This window comes from Prionailurus bengalensis, chromosome A2 (assembly GCF_016509475.1).
Source record: "Prionailurus bengalensis isolate Pbe53 chromosome A2, Fcat_Pben_1.1_paternal_pri, whole genome shotgun sequence".
In the NCBI taxonomy this organism is placed as follows: domain Eukaryota; kingdom Metazoa; phylum Chordata; class Mammalia; order Carnivora; family Felidae; genus Prionailurus; species Prionailurus bengalensis.
Genome location: NC_057348.1, coordinates 81,112,088 through 81,128,285, shown reverse-complemented (window position 1 = coordinate 81,128,285; position 16,198 = coordinate 81,112,088). Strand labels below are relative to the sequence as shown.

Here is a 16,198-nt window from a genome sequence, read left to right as displayed (position 1 = left end):
GGTTTATGAAGACATGAGAGAACTTGAACTTAAATTCTTAATGAGTGCCTAACAGCCCAATTAGGCCAGATTCTAGCTCAGTTGTATAAATACTCCCACATTAGAATCTGCTGGTGGAATTGGTAGCTTATCTACTCAGTAGCCAGTAGTCACTCACTGAAGTTGTGTGATCCAAATTAATAACACCAGTCCATGTGTAAATAGAAGTGGTGTGACCAGTTGAATTTTGAGGCAGTCTTGAGTCTCTCAGAAAGTGTATGGAGTTCAGGTGTGACCCTACTAAGAACCTAGAAATAGTGTGGTAGACCAGTTTCTTGAAGTATTTAAATTCACATAAAGAGAAAGAACACTCCATTTCTCCAAGTTTGGGTAAGAACAGTATGCAAATGACCAGTGTGTGAACATATATGTTTGCATATATGTATTAGGTATAGCCCTGATTGAATTTCTTGTTTAATTTTATTACCTTTTATAGTTTTCTGCCTTTATTACAATCACCAGTGTCTTTTTATTTTTTAAAAAATTTTTTAAATGTTTTATTTATTTTTGAGACAGAGAGAGACAGAGCATGAACAGGGGAGGGGCAGAGAGAGAGAGGGAGACACAGAATCGGAAGCAGGCTCCAGGCTCTGAGCTGTCAGCACAGAGCCTGATGCAGGGCTTGAACTCACAGACCATGAGATCATGACCTGAGCCGAAGTCGGACGCTCAACCGACTGAGCCACCCAGGTGCCCCTCACCAGTGTCTTTTTAAATAGTATCTTTGAATTTCACAGTTTTTAATACATTAGGAGAGGTTGGAATCCTCATATATTGATATTTACAAGCAGGGCATTGAAACTGTCTTCTTCATCTTTTTTTCCCCCAAATTTGTTTATTTTGAAAGAGACCACAAGTGCTGTGAGGGGCGGGGGGGAGGTGGGTGGAGAGAGAGAAAGAGAGAAAGAGAGGGAGAGAGGGAGAGGGGGAGAGAGAGAGAGAGAGAGAGAGAGAGAGAGGGAGGGAGGGAGAGAGAGAATCCCAAGCAGGCTCCACATAGTCAGCACAAAGCCCGATGCAGGGCTCAAACTCATGGACCGTGAGGTCATGACCTGAGCTGAAATCAAGAATCAGACGCTTAACCGACTGAGTAGCTCTGGCTCTCCGGCATTGAAACTTTCTTAAATAATAATAATTCTTTGTAGTAAAACTATACCCAGGAACTCAATTTATGAACGTGTTCTTGATCTTCCCATGCTGACATTAACTTGCTTTCTTTGTCCTTTAATAACACAATTATTTAACATGTCCATCTGTCATCATTCCTTCTGTTGACTTTAAATTTCACCTTCCAATGTGTTAAGGGATTTTTGTTCAGGCGTCATGCTTCCTTGCAGTTAATCACATACAACTTTTTTTAAATTTTTTTTTACATTTATTTATTTTTGAGAGACAGGGTGAGACAAAGTGAGAGTGGAGGAGGGGCAGAGAAGAGGGAGACACAGGATCGGAAGCAGGCTCCAGGCTCTGAGCCATCAGCATAGAGCCCGACATGGGGCTCGAACCCACAGATCATGAGATCGTGACCTGAGCTACAGTCGGACGCTCAACTGACTGAGCCACCCAGGCGCCCCCACATAAAACTTTTAACAGCAGTTTGTGTTAACAACTACCAGAACTAATAGGACCAGAAGTGGTAGAGCTGTAGCCTCAGAAAACTCAATACCCGTGACTAGACTTGGCTGCCACTGATGGAGGCCAAATCCACCTGCTCCTGCCCAGCAGCAAACAGCCTTGTCTCCCAGTCCTCTCGGGAGGGTGGCTAAACAGGCTTTCTAAAACAAATGGAGGAAGTTGCTGCAGAACCAGACTATATTGCTTATGAGTTATCTTACCTGATTTCAGCCAAAGAGAAACTGAGAATCTCTGTCACTGAGAATAAACTCTTATGCCTGTGCCTGTATGGAGATCCTTTCTGATTTGCCCCATATGCCCCCCGTCCTTAAGCCTACACGTGTAGTGCATGGATTCATGGCTGGCAACAGCCCCATGGAGACTGCTCTGTTGCTGACAAACTAGTCAAATGTATGACCTGGACTTGAAAGCAGTCTTACTCCACAGTCGACACTCAGGACCTCCATTCTCTTCTGTGTCTCCTTTCTTCTCACTGTCAGCCGCTGACCTTTGTCATGTACCAGGCCTAGAACAAATCCAGTTGGACTTGACCTTCGCTGATGGCAGAGGGCCTATGATTGAGGGCCTGTTAACCAGGCTGGGGAAGCTCAGTTGGGGCACTGCCTGCATAGACAGAAGGGTCTCTGTTAGACTCTGGTGTGCATTTTCAGTCTTTCCATTTTGGATTCCAGTGCCTCAGAATGGACTGCAGAAAGGCTGGTTCTGTGTCTGGGCACAGGCCACATGCCAGCTGCCCTGAGCGTGCCCATCAGGCCTGCGGAGGGCTAGCTATAGGGACCCCTGAGGGAGAGGGTATGGGCAAAGGCTAACAGGCTGTCTTTATCCTCCAGCTGGATCTCGTCTGCCAGATAATGGAAACCAGTTGGAGAAAACACAGTCTTCACCCCTGTGTTCCCCACTTGTACGCAAGTATCTCTTGCTCTCTTTTATCAAGGTGTGCAAAGAGTTAAAACAACCCTAATTGCTGCCTGCTTGGGCAAAGCTTTTTTGGAAGTTAACAGTTGACAGCAGTTGTCACCAGCCCTGACACTGTCTATCTTAATTCTATACTCAGTATTTAGGGAATTGCCCTGTTACTTCACCCATCCTCTTTCCCTGACGTGTGGTTGATGAGGAGGGAGGGACGTGTGAGCTCAGGACTGCTAGGAAGGGGAATTTCAATTAATACCATTTATCCTTTATGTGCCTTCTGTCTGGTTAGATTCTAGGCTTTAGACTGATGGTCGCCATCATACTTATGAGGCTTTCAGCAGGGCCTAGCCTTTCACCATTAGCATGAATTCCATCTCTGTTAGGTACTCAGAGCCACTGCTTAGAAAAACAGATTTTTTTTTTTAATGTATGTTTGTTTATTTTGAGAGAGCGAGAGTGCACATGAGTGGAGCACGGGCAGAGAGAGAGGGAAGGATAGAATCCCAAGCAGGCTCCACACTGTCAGCACAGAGCCCCACGGGGCTCCATCTCACGAACCGTGAGATCATGACCTGAGCCAAAATCAAGCGTCAGAGGCTTAACTGACTGAGTCACCCAGGTGCCCCTACAAACAGGGTTTTAGAGATTAACCCTTGGCTGACTGTGGCTGTGTTGTTTTACCCAGCAGTGGGAGGGCCAGTGCAGCTGAATTTAAAGTCTTTCACATCATGACCAGGATTCTGGAAGCTACCAAGAATTTGTTTTTACCGCTGCCTCCCGGTAAGTCTTGGCTCTTTTGTCTTTTGTTGTAAGAAATTTGTTTTTTCTTCTTCATGTGGTCCCAGTCTTGGCACATTATGAGTTTAAGGATGTGATCTCCTGTGTCTGAGAAATTGGGTATCTGGCGTCACCGTGAGAGATGGGCCTGACATTGGTTCTCTGCAGACCAGATCTCTCCAATTATTAAACTATGCTATGCCTTGTCACTAACTTTAGGGAGCCTAGGCTGGTCCCCATGCAGTTTGCTAAGATACTTTGAACCAGTGAAGATGATTCATGGAGATCTTTCTCTGATGTCTCCAGGCTTAGTTTATCTGATTGAGAAAGTTAACACTCAGAAGGAAGTGGGTCTGGCTGGGTGTCAGAACTTGAGCTGATTCTTATGTGCTTGGAAGCTAAAAATTGCCCTTAGGACTTTGAAACAGGAGCAAGTCAGGCCTCAAAACAACCTTGGCATGTGTGTATGCAGTCATTCATTTAATTGGTCATTTGTTCATTCAGTAAACAATTTGTTGATTTTTAAAATTCCATTCCATGTACTGTGCTAGAAATTAGAGCAGTTACAAAAATTAACAGAAGTCCAGTTGGGAACAGGTGTATATAAACCAGTATCCTTTATACGAAACAAATAAGCTCCCATCGTCTTTGTGTTCATTACATCTAAGTTCTGACAGGTGTTAAGCTTTATGATAACTATCACTACATAATGTTTATCAGCCAGTTTTGTTTATTTATACACATACATCTATCCAATAATATACCAGTAATTCATTCTTTTATTTATTCATTTTAAACCAGGATCGGGGAGCCTAGGTGGCTCAGTAGGTTAAGTGTCTGACTTCGGCTCGGGTCATGATCTCACAGTCCAGGGGTTTGAGCCCTGAGTCAGGTTCTGTGCTGACTGCTCAGAGCCTGGAGTCTGCTTCAGATTCTCTGTCTCCCTCTCTGACTCTGCTCCTCCCCCGCTCACATTCTGTCTCTCTTTCAAAAAAAATAAACACACAAAAAAAATTTAAACCAGTATGAGTATGGTGCCCATTTTATGCTCATTACTGTTCTAAGTACTTTATATAAATAAGCACATTTAATCTTCATACCAGTCCTAAATGGTGGGAACTTAAATTGAGCCACATTAAATTGTCAATATCCAACCAATTTTTGACCAACAAAAATGGCACTTTCATAGGGTTCCACTTATGATTCTTCCCCTTTTATGATGATGAAATTGAAGCACAGAAAGGCTAAGCAACTTGCCTAAAAGTCACACAGCTATTAAGCAACAGAGCCAGTATTCAAATCCAGGCAGTCTGGCTCCAGAATCTGTGCTTTTAGCTACTATTCTGTGCTGTCTCTTGAATTTTATATTCCATTTGAATTAGTTGATGCTGAAACATTGACTATTTATGGGCCCAGGAATCCCCACAGCAGTCTTGGCTTGTCAGCATTTGTGATACATCCTTCATGCTTTGGAATCCTTCATGCGTTCTCTATCCATACACCTTATCTTATAAGAGCTGCTTGTAGTGGAGGTATAAAAAGAGTTTCTTTTGATTTTGTAGGGATCTGAAAGTGACCATTCGTGAACATTATAGATGGCTTTAAATGATCCTGATGGAATCTGAGTTGCAAGATGCCCTCTAGAAAGACTAAAGGGATTTCATGAAAACTATATTATAGCTCTCTGCCTTAAGCTCTTAATTATTTGTCATGAACACAAAAGACTTGTTAGAGGAATGATTGACACTTCCAGATTTGTTCACCGTGGATGTTCAAGCCTCTTTTGTAAATAAATGAACGTGACTCATGGGGAAAACATTATACTTGAGAGATCAGAAGACTTTACTTTCTGTGGAACATCACATTCTTCCACAGGCATGTGTAAGGAGGGGAAACATGGTGGAAAAGTGTTATCCATAGTGGCTGAGAATAATTAGGAGTACACTTAATGGTTTGTGTCCATGGGTCAAGTAAGAGCAGTATCCCTCTCTCCTCTTCTTTTAAATCTTTGTTTCCTTCATTTGACGTGGAAATAGAGGTGAAGTGAGGTTGGATCACGTGGGTGTGCATGTGTATGTGTGTGTAAACACCGGTGTTTTCCCATGTCCTTGTGTTTGTGTGCTTGCTTTCCAAGCCTCCTGGATTAGTGAGAACTGTTTGAGTTCCAAGGGTCAGAAACTTGTAATCCATTTGGTTAAAGAGGAAAAGGCAACAAGGACCCCGAAAAGGAAGTCATGGTTTAACCATAGCTGGAGCATTTGCAGTTTGAAGGGAGCCTGGGTTCCCCTCACTGGCTACCTGAGGCCAGGAGCCTCGGAGGATGCGGACGGGGGCTGCAAAAGCTCTGCCTTGGAACTGATGCCTACTTGGAGCCAGTTGGCTGTGTTACTTGGAGCTGATGTGTGGAGGCAGCCAAGAAAGGACTGTTGGATGTGGGGCTGTACCCTAGGGATAGAGAATGAAGCGTCATCAGGGGTTTCCAGGACACAGACACAGGGCTGGAGAAGTGATTTTGAATCCAGGAAACCTGTAGGACGCTTAGGTAAACTTTTCTTCAGAACTAATTTCACAACAGTTTTTAATCTTAGGAAGAATGTCCAAATCCATGTGAAAAATCTCATGTTGTTGATTAGTTAGTAAAAGTCACTTTTTTTTTTTTTGGATTCAGAGAAGCCAGTGGACTCCTCCAGCTGTCAGCCCATTAACATCTGTTTGTGGGCAGAGTCCTCACTTTATCTGACCCTTGATGTGGCCAGAACTTCGGACTCAGTCCCTCATTGCTCATGATTCATGGGCTCAGAGACAGAAAACTCCATGACGGCTCTGAATTCAAGTTCCTGCTCTTTGGGCATCATTCCCTTGTCATGTAAATTCCTAAGATTAGGCTGTGATCCTTTGTTATTCCCTATCCACACCCCCTCAGTTTCCAATTCTGTACCTGTTGCCACGTGTCTCCCCCAATCCCTCCCTTCCTCTTTCAGGGTCAATGCCCTCATCACCTCTGGTGCAGGTTCATGCAGTAGCCTCCTGTAAGTCTCCATACCTCTTGTAGCAAAGTGTTGATACTCCAGTCCATTCTTTGCCTGTTTCCATTTTAATATTCCAAGAGTAAAACTGAAATCCTTTTTCCATCTTGCTCAGAAACTTTCAGTATCCCTCTCCAGAGTCTAATAAATAAGATATTCCTTGCCATCATTCAGCATTCAGTCCCTGCCAATACTCAGGGCACCCTGCACTTTTCCTTCATGGAACTGATCACATTTTTAAGAATGTATATTTTGTGACTATCTGATTGTCTTCCCATCAGACCGGAAGGTGGATGGGAGCAGCAGTGATGTCTGTTTGGCTCATTATCGTGCACCCAGCTCCTTGGCTGGTGTCTGGAAGGCGTCTGATCTGTTAAATAAACTAACCATTCCAGCCTTACCTCCTACCATTCCTCTCATACACCTGATTCCAACTCAGCTGGGTCATTTAATGCTTTCTGAACATGCCCTGTACTTTCTCACTTTTGGGCCTCTGTTCCTGTTGTCCCGTTAACCCAGCTGCCAGTTATTGGTGCAGGGTAATGTTATAGGCTAAAATTCCATAGCCTGCCTTCAAATTTAGCTCTGTCACTTACTAATGGTATGATTCTGGGCAACCTTCTTAGTGCCTGTGGATCTTGGTTTCCCCATTTATAAAATGGGAATCAGGTAGTTCCCACCTAATAGTGTTGTATGAGGATCAAGTTGGCCAGTGCCTAGATTGAAGGCCTCAATATGTGTTTGTTATTTGTCACTGTTCTACCACGTGCTCTATGCTGTCTTTTCCAAGAGGGCTTTTCTGATTATCTGCTAGAGTGCTATCTTCTTCTCCCATGGATGTTGTTTTTATTTATTATTATTATTATTATTATTATTATTATTATTATTATTAAAGTTTATTTATTTATTTTGAGAGAGGCAGAGACAGGAAAGAGAGAGGATCCTGAAAAGGCTCCAGTGCTGTCAGCGTAGAGCCCCATGCGGGGCTCGAACTCACAAACCGTGAGATCATGACCTGAGCTGAAACCAAGAGTCAGACGCTTAATCGACTGAGCCATCAGGCGCCCTTGTTTTTATTGTGTGTTGCTAACAGTGTACTTAGAACTCTAGGTTTCTGAGTGTTTGAGTAACCCTCCCCACAGGACTTAGGTATGAGGGTGGGCCATCCTCTCTGTTGAATTCCTATAGATATGCTATCTGACCATATTATTTACATTTTTCTTTTTTATAATTTACTTCAAGTAGACCCCCAAAGCCTTTCTTTAGGGCATACCCAGAGATCAGGCATATAGACTGTCCTCTTCTGGTCCAAAATGTTTCCTCTTCAACAACGTGGTCCCCATCTATCAGCCTTTTGGCCTGGCCATATGGGGTTTGAAATTCTTGTTAATTGTTCTCTTTTGCCATCTTACTGTAGAATCGCAAACCTATTAAACTGTAAAACTATTTTTCATTGGGCAGGCCTTGCATTTTGTCTGTTTGCCTAGGAAGGGACATGAGGTGAAGGCAGTACATTCTTGTTGGGAACTTACTATGTACCCAGAGCACTACTTGGTCGTGATAACACAAAGAAGGAAACTTGGACCTTGTCTTCTAGCAGCGTTTATTTGACTCTAGGTGCCAAGGGACCAAGCTAAGCGCTTTATCTACATCACCGAATTCCTTTCCTCTGGAAGGCTGGGATGCTGGCCGACTGTGTTTACCCTCCTGATCTCTCTGCTAGGTTTTCACACTCTGCACACGATCCTGGGTGTCCACTGTCTCCCTTTGCACAACCTGCTGCATTACATTGATAGCGGAGTGTTGCTTCTCACGGAAACAGCTGTCACAAGGCTCATGAAAGGTACGAGGCTCTGAGTCTGCCAGAGTGCCAGACTGCCAGAGTGCTCCAGGCTGAGCACCATCAGGCTGGCTTCGTGGGTGTGACCCTGTGGGATCACACGGGGCCCCGCTGCACTCAGGAGTGCCCTGTGCCCTGTTGAATGCTCTGCGTTAAATCTTGAAATTCTTAGTAGCGGAACAAGGGGATCCTCATTGGCCTTTTGCAATGGATTCCACGTAATATGCAGTTGGTCCTGTTCATTTCCTGTAACCAGCCTTTGGGCTCATTTAAAGTGCCTTAGACCTTCAAGAGGCCCCAAAGGGCTTCTCAGTCCACACACAGCTATTACATTCCTTCTCTGTACACGGGGGCACTTGAGGATACGAGACTCTGAAGGCTTGTTTCTCAAGAAAATGTCATGAAATGGCTTACTTTCAGCTGATTAACTCTGTCATCTCAGACTTAGGCTTGAAATGCAAGAAAAGTTAAGAGATGCAGGGCTTACATGAATTTGCACTCGACAGCCCCTAGTATAATCACTTGCTGAAATTACTCATTGTGGTATTTTATAGATGAGTTTTGTTAATGTGTGTTAAAGTATTTGCCATTCCTCAAGGTGCCTTCTGTTTTAAGTTAGTAAAATTGTTCTGTGGCTGGCAGCCATGTTCCACGCCATATAGAAACAGCTTCAATAAAAACAAAGCCCTTTTATTCAGAGACACAAACTAAAATTTTCAAGGTATTGTTAGACTTAACATGAGAATACAAGGTTGGGATGTGTGTTATCAGAATGAACCACTAAAGTAGTATTTGGCTTGCTCAGATATTAAAGTGGAGGTTTGTTTTATTTGCCAATCTACCTTTCTTGTAGATCTGGACAATACAGAGAAAAATGAAAAACTAAAATTCAGCATCATTGTGCGGCTTCCCCCGGTAATCCTGAATTATATTTTATTCTCTCCATAAGCCTTGGTATGAACGTCCTTCAGTTTCTTCTTGTAAAGGGAGCATTTACTTGTTTTGGGCTAAAGTCAACTGAATTGTTTCACTTTTCAGTCCTTTCCAAGAAATCCCATCCATCCCCACCCGTCGGCCGTTCCCTGCTGCGCCCACAAAGGGCTTGTTCCTCTGGCTTTGTACTGCCTGGCACAACCTGCCTGAAGCACTGAGCCATTTTCCCCTCTTAGGAAACCACGCTAATATTTACGTCTGTGAGTCTGAGGGGAGGGACAAGGGAAACATGTGCTTTTGGCATTTAAACTGATAAGAAATTTAAATACAGGTGAGGTCAGAAGGTTCTGAAACTGCATTTCCTCCCACTGTCATTTCCACCACAGCAGGAAAACATTCCCAGGTCGAAGGAAGAATGAGGAACGTGAGAGAAAGGGTTATCCAGACACTCCTTATTTTTATGGAGGATATTAGCTCTCTGAGTCAGAAATACTAAGAAAATATGAAATTCCACAGCAAGGTCTTCAGAGCCTCGGACTCCACAAACTTCCTGACCCTGAGAGCCTCGGCCAGCTCTCTGCTCTGTTTGCATACCTTGAACACTCATATCTCTGGCACAGTCCTCCCACAAAGGGATGTCCGTTGCCTTTCTGGACCTAATCATCTTCCTTTGTAACACCCTCTCCTCCTCACAGCTTAGTGAAGCAAAGGCGAGGGTAGAAAACAAAGCATACTTTCTATGGCTATATCTCTCTGGGGAAGGCCTCTGAACATTTAGTTCGGTCTTTAATTTTTTTTTTTTTTTTTTTTTTTTTTTTTTTTGCCTCAAACTCTTAGGGAATTATAATTTTCTGGGCAAGACATTGGCAGAGAAACATGGCTACAGACTTTTGTTTCCTATCAAGGTATCACTTAGAGTTGCAGGTACCCGATTTTGAAGAGTAGCAGATGAACTCCATTTCAGAAAAAGAATTTGGCAACATCAGTGTATAAGCTACTTTCCTGAGGGTTGCATTTAAGGGAGTATTTATTCAAAATTCAGAAGCACAGCTCATAGGAAATGGCCTTTCTTCAAGGGCCATTAACCATAAAGGGCCTCTCTTTTAGACTAGTTACTTGTTTTTAAATTTTTTTCATGTTTTTTAATGTTTATTTTTGAGAGAGAGAGAGAGAGAGAGAGAGAGAGAGAGAGAGAGACAGAGTGTGAGTGGGGGAGGGGCAGAGAGAGAGGGAAACACAGAATCCGAAGCAGGCTCCAGGCTCTGAGCTGTCAGCACAGAGCCTTATGTGGGGCTTGAACCCACAAACTGCAAGATCATGACCTGAGCTGAAGTTGGATGCTTAACCGACTAAGCCACCCAGGCACCCAAGACTAGCTACTTTTGAATAATTCTTTTTAAATTATTATTTTTAAAAAAATTTTTTAACGTTTATTTATTTTTGAGACAGAGAGAGACAAAGCATGAATGGGGGAGGGTCAGAGAGAGGGAGACACAGAATCTGAAACAGGCTCCAGGCTCTGAGCTGTCAGCACAGAGCCTGACGCGGGGCTCAAACTCACGGACCGCGAGATCATGACCTGAGCCGAAGTCGGCCGCTTAACCAACTGAGCCACCCAGGCGCCCCCATTCTTTTAAAATTATAAATAGATACAAGGTACATTTACTTAATGCACTGTAAGCTATATTCTCCTCTCTATATTTTTTCCGTTCTTTTATTGTTATTATTGACTTAAATTTTTTAGAGTAGTTTTAGGTTCACAGGAAAATTGAGTGGAAGGTGCAGAGATTCACCATATGCCCCCTGCCCCTACATGCGCATAGCCTCCCTCATTATCAACATCCCCCACCAGAGGGGTCCATTTGTTACAACTGATGAACCTAACTGACACATCACAATCACCCAAAGTCCATAGTTAACATTAGGGTTCACTCTTGGTGTTGTTCATTCTGTGAGTTTGGACAAGTGTATGATGCAATGGGTTCATCATTATAGTATCATACAGTGTTTCCACTGCCCTAAAACTCCCCCTCTACATATTTTTCAATTTGCATAAAAGCTTATTGGTCAGAAGATCTGTCGACTTTGGGATCATCCTATGAGCTCTAACATTATTTCCCGGAACCACGTGAAGAGACTGCTGCAGAACTATAAGAAAAAGGTGAGTCCGTGGGAAAGCACAGCCCTACTAAATGTTCTTTGGAGCCTGTCTGCCCACTTCAATGTATCCATATAGGCAGCAATTGTCATTCTGTGCCCTTTTTGTAAGTTTGTGCATGTTGGGGAGATTCAACTGATACCAGAAGTGGTTTCTCTTTTAGCCCCCAAGTTCCGTGATTCACAAGTCGTCATTCAGTGTGGAATTTCTGCCTCTGAACTACTTCGTTGAAATACTGACAGACATAGAATCCTCCAATCAAGGTGATTTCACTCCTCCACTCTTAGCATTTCCCTGCTGTTCTCTTGACACATCAGTCCCTATTCATTTCTGTGTAGCCTTTTCTTTCCAGAATACCCCTTACTTACAACTTAGTCCTTTCTGCAGTTGGTCTTAGTTTGTAATGTACAATTTAGTTCTTAGAGTAAATTACCAAAGGGATAATCACCTTTGAGGTTTTAAAAGGATTTAAGAGATTCAAAACCCATTTGGTTGCTGCAAATGACCTTGCTTAGGGCTGAGGTTTGATAAATTTTAACCACACATTTTCAGAATAATGTGTATTACCAAAATATAAAAGAATTACAATTTCAACGAGCTGTCAGCACAACGTTATAGAAGTTCCATGGCTTCATAGTAACTCTTTTCTCCTCTCTCTCTTTCTCTCTCTCTCTTTTTGTTTTTTTCCCAGCCCTGTATACTTTTGAAGGACATGACAATGTGGATGCAAAATTTGTAGAGGAAGCAGCTCTGAAACACACCATGATGCTTTTAGGCTTGTAAAAGAGAAAATGCAATTATACCCGCCTCCAATAGTTTAATCTTGCTCATTAGCTTGACCTCTGTCAGGAATCCTTGACCAATATTTAAAATTGGTAACCAAAGTCAGAATGCATTGTCAAGCCGTCTGACTTTCAGTCTGGTACTTGTTGAGACAGAATCAAACTGCTGTGCCTCATCCCAGTTTTGGACAGCAGACAAGAGGTCAGTGACCGACAGTCCCAGGAGGCACGCAGCGTCATCAGTGATGCTCTTCCCTAGTGGCTTACCTTCCTAATGGCTTCCTAGGCCAAAAGCTAGTTTCTGTTGCACTCTGAAATAAAATATGCTTTAAAAAAATGTAGGGAACAGTGTGTAGAAAAACAGAAACTAGATGTGTCGTTGAAAACAACATAGGACAAGCAGAAAAATTAAATGTTACATAAGAACTGTATTTGGAAAGAGGATACTTTTTAAAGAGCTGAATTTGGACCAGGTCAAATCTGCTATTTCTAGAATAGAATAATTTGTAACATACGGCAGTGTGTACATCCAGTATTTAGAGTAGGATTTGTTTTTATAATGGTTCAGATGGAACTGTATGTATATATTAAAGTTCTTTTTTTTTGTATTTATAAAAGTTTGATTTAGTAATATCTTGCCATTAAAATAAGAAACACTGAAGGTTTTGGCCTCTTTCATTTTCTCAACATGGCCTTTTTATCCCAGCCAGGAATCATGAGTCTGTGAGTATGTTCCCTCAGAGGCCCCCATGACACCTAACTAGTTCTCCTATTTTTCTTTTTTCTTCCCTCTCTCTCTTACAGTGACTACATTCTGATCTATAATGGTAGTTGCTTGCCGGGGTCAGTCTACCCTTTGCTTTTTTTCTCTTCACCATTTCCTGCAGTGATCTTGTGAAATTTTAACAATTATAATTATCACTAGCTGGTGTCATAATTCAACTTCTTTTCTGAAATCATAGTTGTGTTCCAAATATTGTCCTCCACTACAGAATTTCCCTTTTTGGTCACATATTTAATCATCACAGAGGCTGCAAATCTGGGGGCCTTGTCAGCATGTTAGACTTTTTTTTTTCTCTTGAGAAGGTCATTGGTTTTCACTCCCTACCCTTTTCTTTTTCACACTTGTGTTTTGGTGTCTTTCTAAAGTCTGATTCCTCAGACTTACGCTGAAACTGGTCCTGCTCCTAGCCTTTCAATGATTTGCCATTCATTACAGGATAGGATCCAAACTCCTTGTGGCTCTTACACAATTCCCCAACGTGAACATGCTGTTCTAGCAGGGGTAGTTCGCTGGGCCTTGAATTCAGCTTTTGTCTTCTTACTTCCAAACTTTGCTTAGGCTTTTCCCCCCACTTGGAATCCCCTCCTCACTTATTAAAATCTTAATTATGTTTAAGGGCCAGATAAAAAGTTCCATCTGACTGTGATCCCTGGCCATTCCAACACACAGTGGCACCCTCCCCCTCTTAGCCAGTAGCACACCTGTAATATTTAAACATCCATCCCTTTGTGTTACAAATTATGTTTCCATTCTTATATTGTTTCTACATGTATATTTTTTGGATCCCTAATGCAATTACTAATTCCTACAACACAGGATTTGTGTTTAAGTATACAGTATTTCTTTGTGTTAACCACACAGTGTTACTTATCATAGACACTTTACTTCTTAATAACTTTCCAAACCATCCAGTTAGATTCAGGACTGACTTGTAGGCTGAGAATGAGATTAAATTTCCTTCCGGTCTGGCAGGATGTGGGTTTGCAAAATATTTTGTTTGATTTAGCAAAAATCAAATGAAGGAAGGAGGGATGGAAGGAGGGAGGGAGGGGGGTAGAGAGAGAAAGGAAGAAAGAAGGAAGGAAGGAAGGAAGGAAGGAAGGAAGGAAGGAAGGAAGGAAGGAAGGGGAGGGGAGGGGAGAGGTGGGGAGAGGAGAGGAAAAAGTGGTATTTCTTACTCCCAGAATTATGACACAAAATCCATACCTGATACCAATATGAAATACAGTTTGAATATATGAAGTGAAATCAGTTTTCAAATTTACTTGTGTATTTTCATACATGAGAAAATATAAAAACAGAATTAGGAAAATATACGTGGGTGAAATGCAATAAAATTAGAGTAATGAAATAAGTGGAATTGGCCTCATTTTCAATTCTGTCACATGCAAAGCTATAAATGTTTTCCTTGGAATTTTTAAGAATCTGGAGTCAGAACTTAAAATAATCACAGGTTTATTTATATATAACATTGTAAAAAATCTAGATTTATAAGATAAATTTTTATAGCAAAAGGATTGTTTATTTGTAAAAAGAATTACCATAATATACTTTAAAAAGGACAAGTCTCCTTACTGCTTTTTATTTGATTTACATTTACCACAATAATTTCAAATACAACTATTTAACAAAGTGAATTATACCCCTGTGTTACTTGGGATGTTTTCCTTTTTAAACAATCATTCTGTCTTTCCCTTTCAAGTGAACATATTGAATAGTATTTGTGTTTTTCTTCTTTAAATTTTTTTAAATGTCTGTTTTTGAGAGAGAGAGACAGAGACAGAGTACATGTAGGGGAGGGGTAGAGAGCAAGGGAGTCACAGAATCTGAAGCGGGCTCCAGGCTCTGAGCTATCAGCACAGAGCCAACGTGGGGCTCGAACCCATGAACTGCAAGATCATGACTTGAACCGAAAGTCAGATGCTTAACCTACTGAGCCACCCTGGCACCCCATTTTCTTCTTCTTTAATAAACAGAGACCACTCTGCCAATTTCTGTACGTCACTGAATTTTGATTTATTTTTCTTGCATTTTTATAGCCCTTGGACTATACATTTCTGAAAGGTAGTCAATATATAGAGTGAAAAAGAAAAAAAATAAACACTACAGATATATGCCTTGCCATAACTGTAGGACAATTCTGTGTCCTACTTAACATCATGTAAAATATAGTAGTTGATGAGTGTAAAAGGAAGCCATGTTGTTCTCCACCTCCACTGGTGGTCAATTGCAATATTTTGCAATAATTTGTACGTTAGAACTCTTATGCTGATATTTTCCAGCTGTGGCTATGAGGAAACCTGATTCAAGTGTCTCTTGTTGAGAAGCCTGGATTGGTTCACATACTCAGATTTCAATTGGCTTTATAACAGGTTTTCTTATGTGCCTCATATTGGCCCCAGGTTCACTGGGCTTAAAAGGAGCCAAAGCGCCATATGGTTTTGGCAAGGGAAGAGCGGCCTCTGCCTCTGGGATATAGGCATTTGGACGTGGCTCTGCAGTTGTGTAAACACCGTTGGGTAGCTGGCGAATATCTGCCGCCAAGAACTCCTGCAAAGAATGATTTTTCCTTTTGAGTTTCCTGAAAACTATAGTGAAGCCAGTTCATCCTCAGGGCCCAGCAGACACAGCTGGGTCTGAGCAGTCTTAGGCTGTGTTGACTGATATTCCCCCAAAGGGACAGATGGGTATGAGGGTGGAGTCGCTAAACACACACACACACACACACACACACACACACACACACAGCATCTAATTGGAATGACCCATGTTACCCAAGTATCACTCTGTTACTGGGGTTTAGGGTTTATCATAAACTGGTTAGTGGGTTTTAAATTCACTATATTCCAGCTTTAATAGCTTTCATTACACACTATTTCCATGGTTTTGAAAAAGGCTGGAGTAAGTCATTGGTGAGCAAATGTTAACAAAGAGGGAAATAAGGAGTGAAGTAGAACCAGAAGACAGAAGTGGTCAGCACCTTGCTTTGAACCTGAGGGTCCTCAAGATTCTGCCTGTGCTTTTGAAGAACAGAGGAATTTCTTACAGCATTAAAAAAGAACTCTAAATAATGGAGACAGGTAAATGACAGCTGGGACGTCATAGATAAAAATGAATGCCCTAAAAAATAGAGTCCCAGGCAGTGTGGAAATTACAAATCTGACCCTATTTTCAGGCATTTCTAGTGTGTGTTTGGAAGGCATGTTTTCTTGGGATAGGGAGTGAATAGTGATCCTTTGGGGGATATCTACTTGCCAGTCTGAGAGTGAGCTGTAGGTCCCCAGAATGTAGTCTTCTTAAAAAGAGATCCTT

The 16,198-nt window shown here is 42.0% G+C and overlaps 2 protein-coding genes across 8 annotated transcripts in view; one reads left to right on the top strand and one right to left on the bottom strand.

Moving 5' to 3' along the window:
- Positions 1-12,763, top strand: part of LOC122487795 (gamma-secretase activating protein) — a 90,850-nt gene extending 78,087 nt beyond the window's left edge. For 3 of the 7 annotated variants that reach the window (XM_043588680.1, XM_043588679.1, XM_043588678.1), the window contains 7 exons: positions 2,505-2,575; positions 3,272-3,366; positions 8,113-8,232; positions 9,083-9,144; positions 11,222-11,323; positions 11,484-11,583; positions 12,012-12,763. In XM_043588680.1, the coding sequence (XP_043444615.1) occupies positions 2,505-2,575; positions 3,272-3,366; positions 8,113-8,232; positions 9,083-9,144; positions 11,222-11,323; positions 11,484-11,583; positions 12,012-12,103 (642 nt within the window). In that variant the 3' untranslated portion in view covers positions 12,104-12,763. Of the gene's footprint in view, positions 1-2,504; positions 2,576-3,271; positions 3,367-8,112; positions 8,233-9,082; positions 9,145-9,267; positions 9,423-11,221; positions 11,324-11,483; positions 11,584-12,011 lie in introns of those variants that run through there. The other 4 variants (XR_006298470.1, XM_043588681.1, XR_006298471.1 and 1 more) reach the window with 4 other exon arrangements.
- Positions 12,764-14,877: 2,114 nt separating this feature from the next.
- The window catches only part of CCDC146 (coiled-coil domain containing 146), a 121,003-nt gene continuing 119,682 nt past the window's right edge, over positions 14,878-16,198 (bottom strand). Inside the window, exon 19 of the mRNA XM_043588674.1 lies at positions 14,878-15,436. Within this exon, the coding sequence (XP_043444609.1) occupies positions 15,233-15,436 (204 nt within the window). The 3' untranslated portion in view covers positions 14,878-15,232. The remainder of the gene's footprint in view (positions 15,437-16,198) is intronic.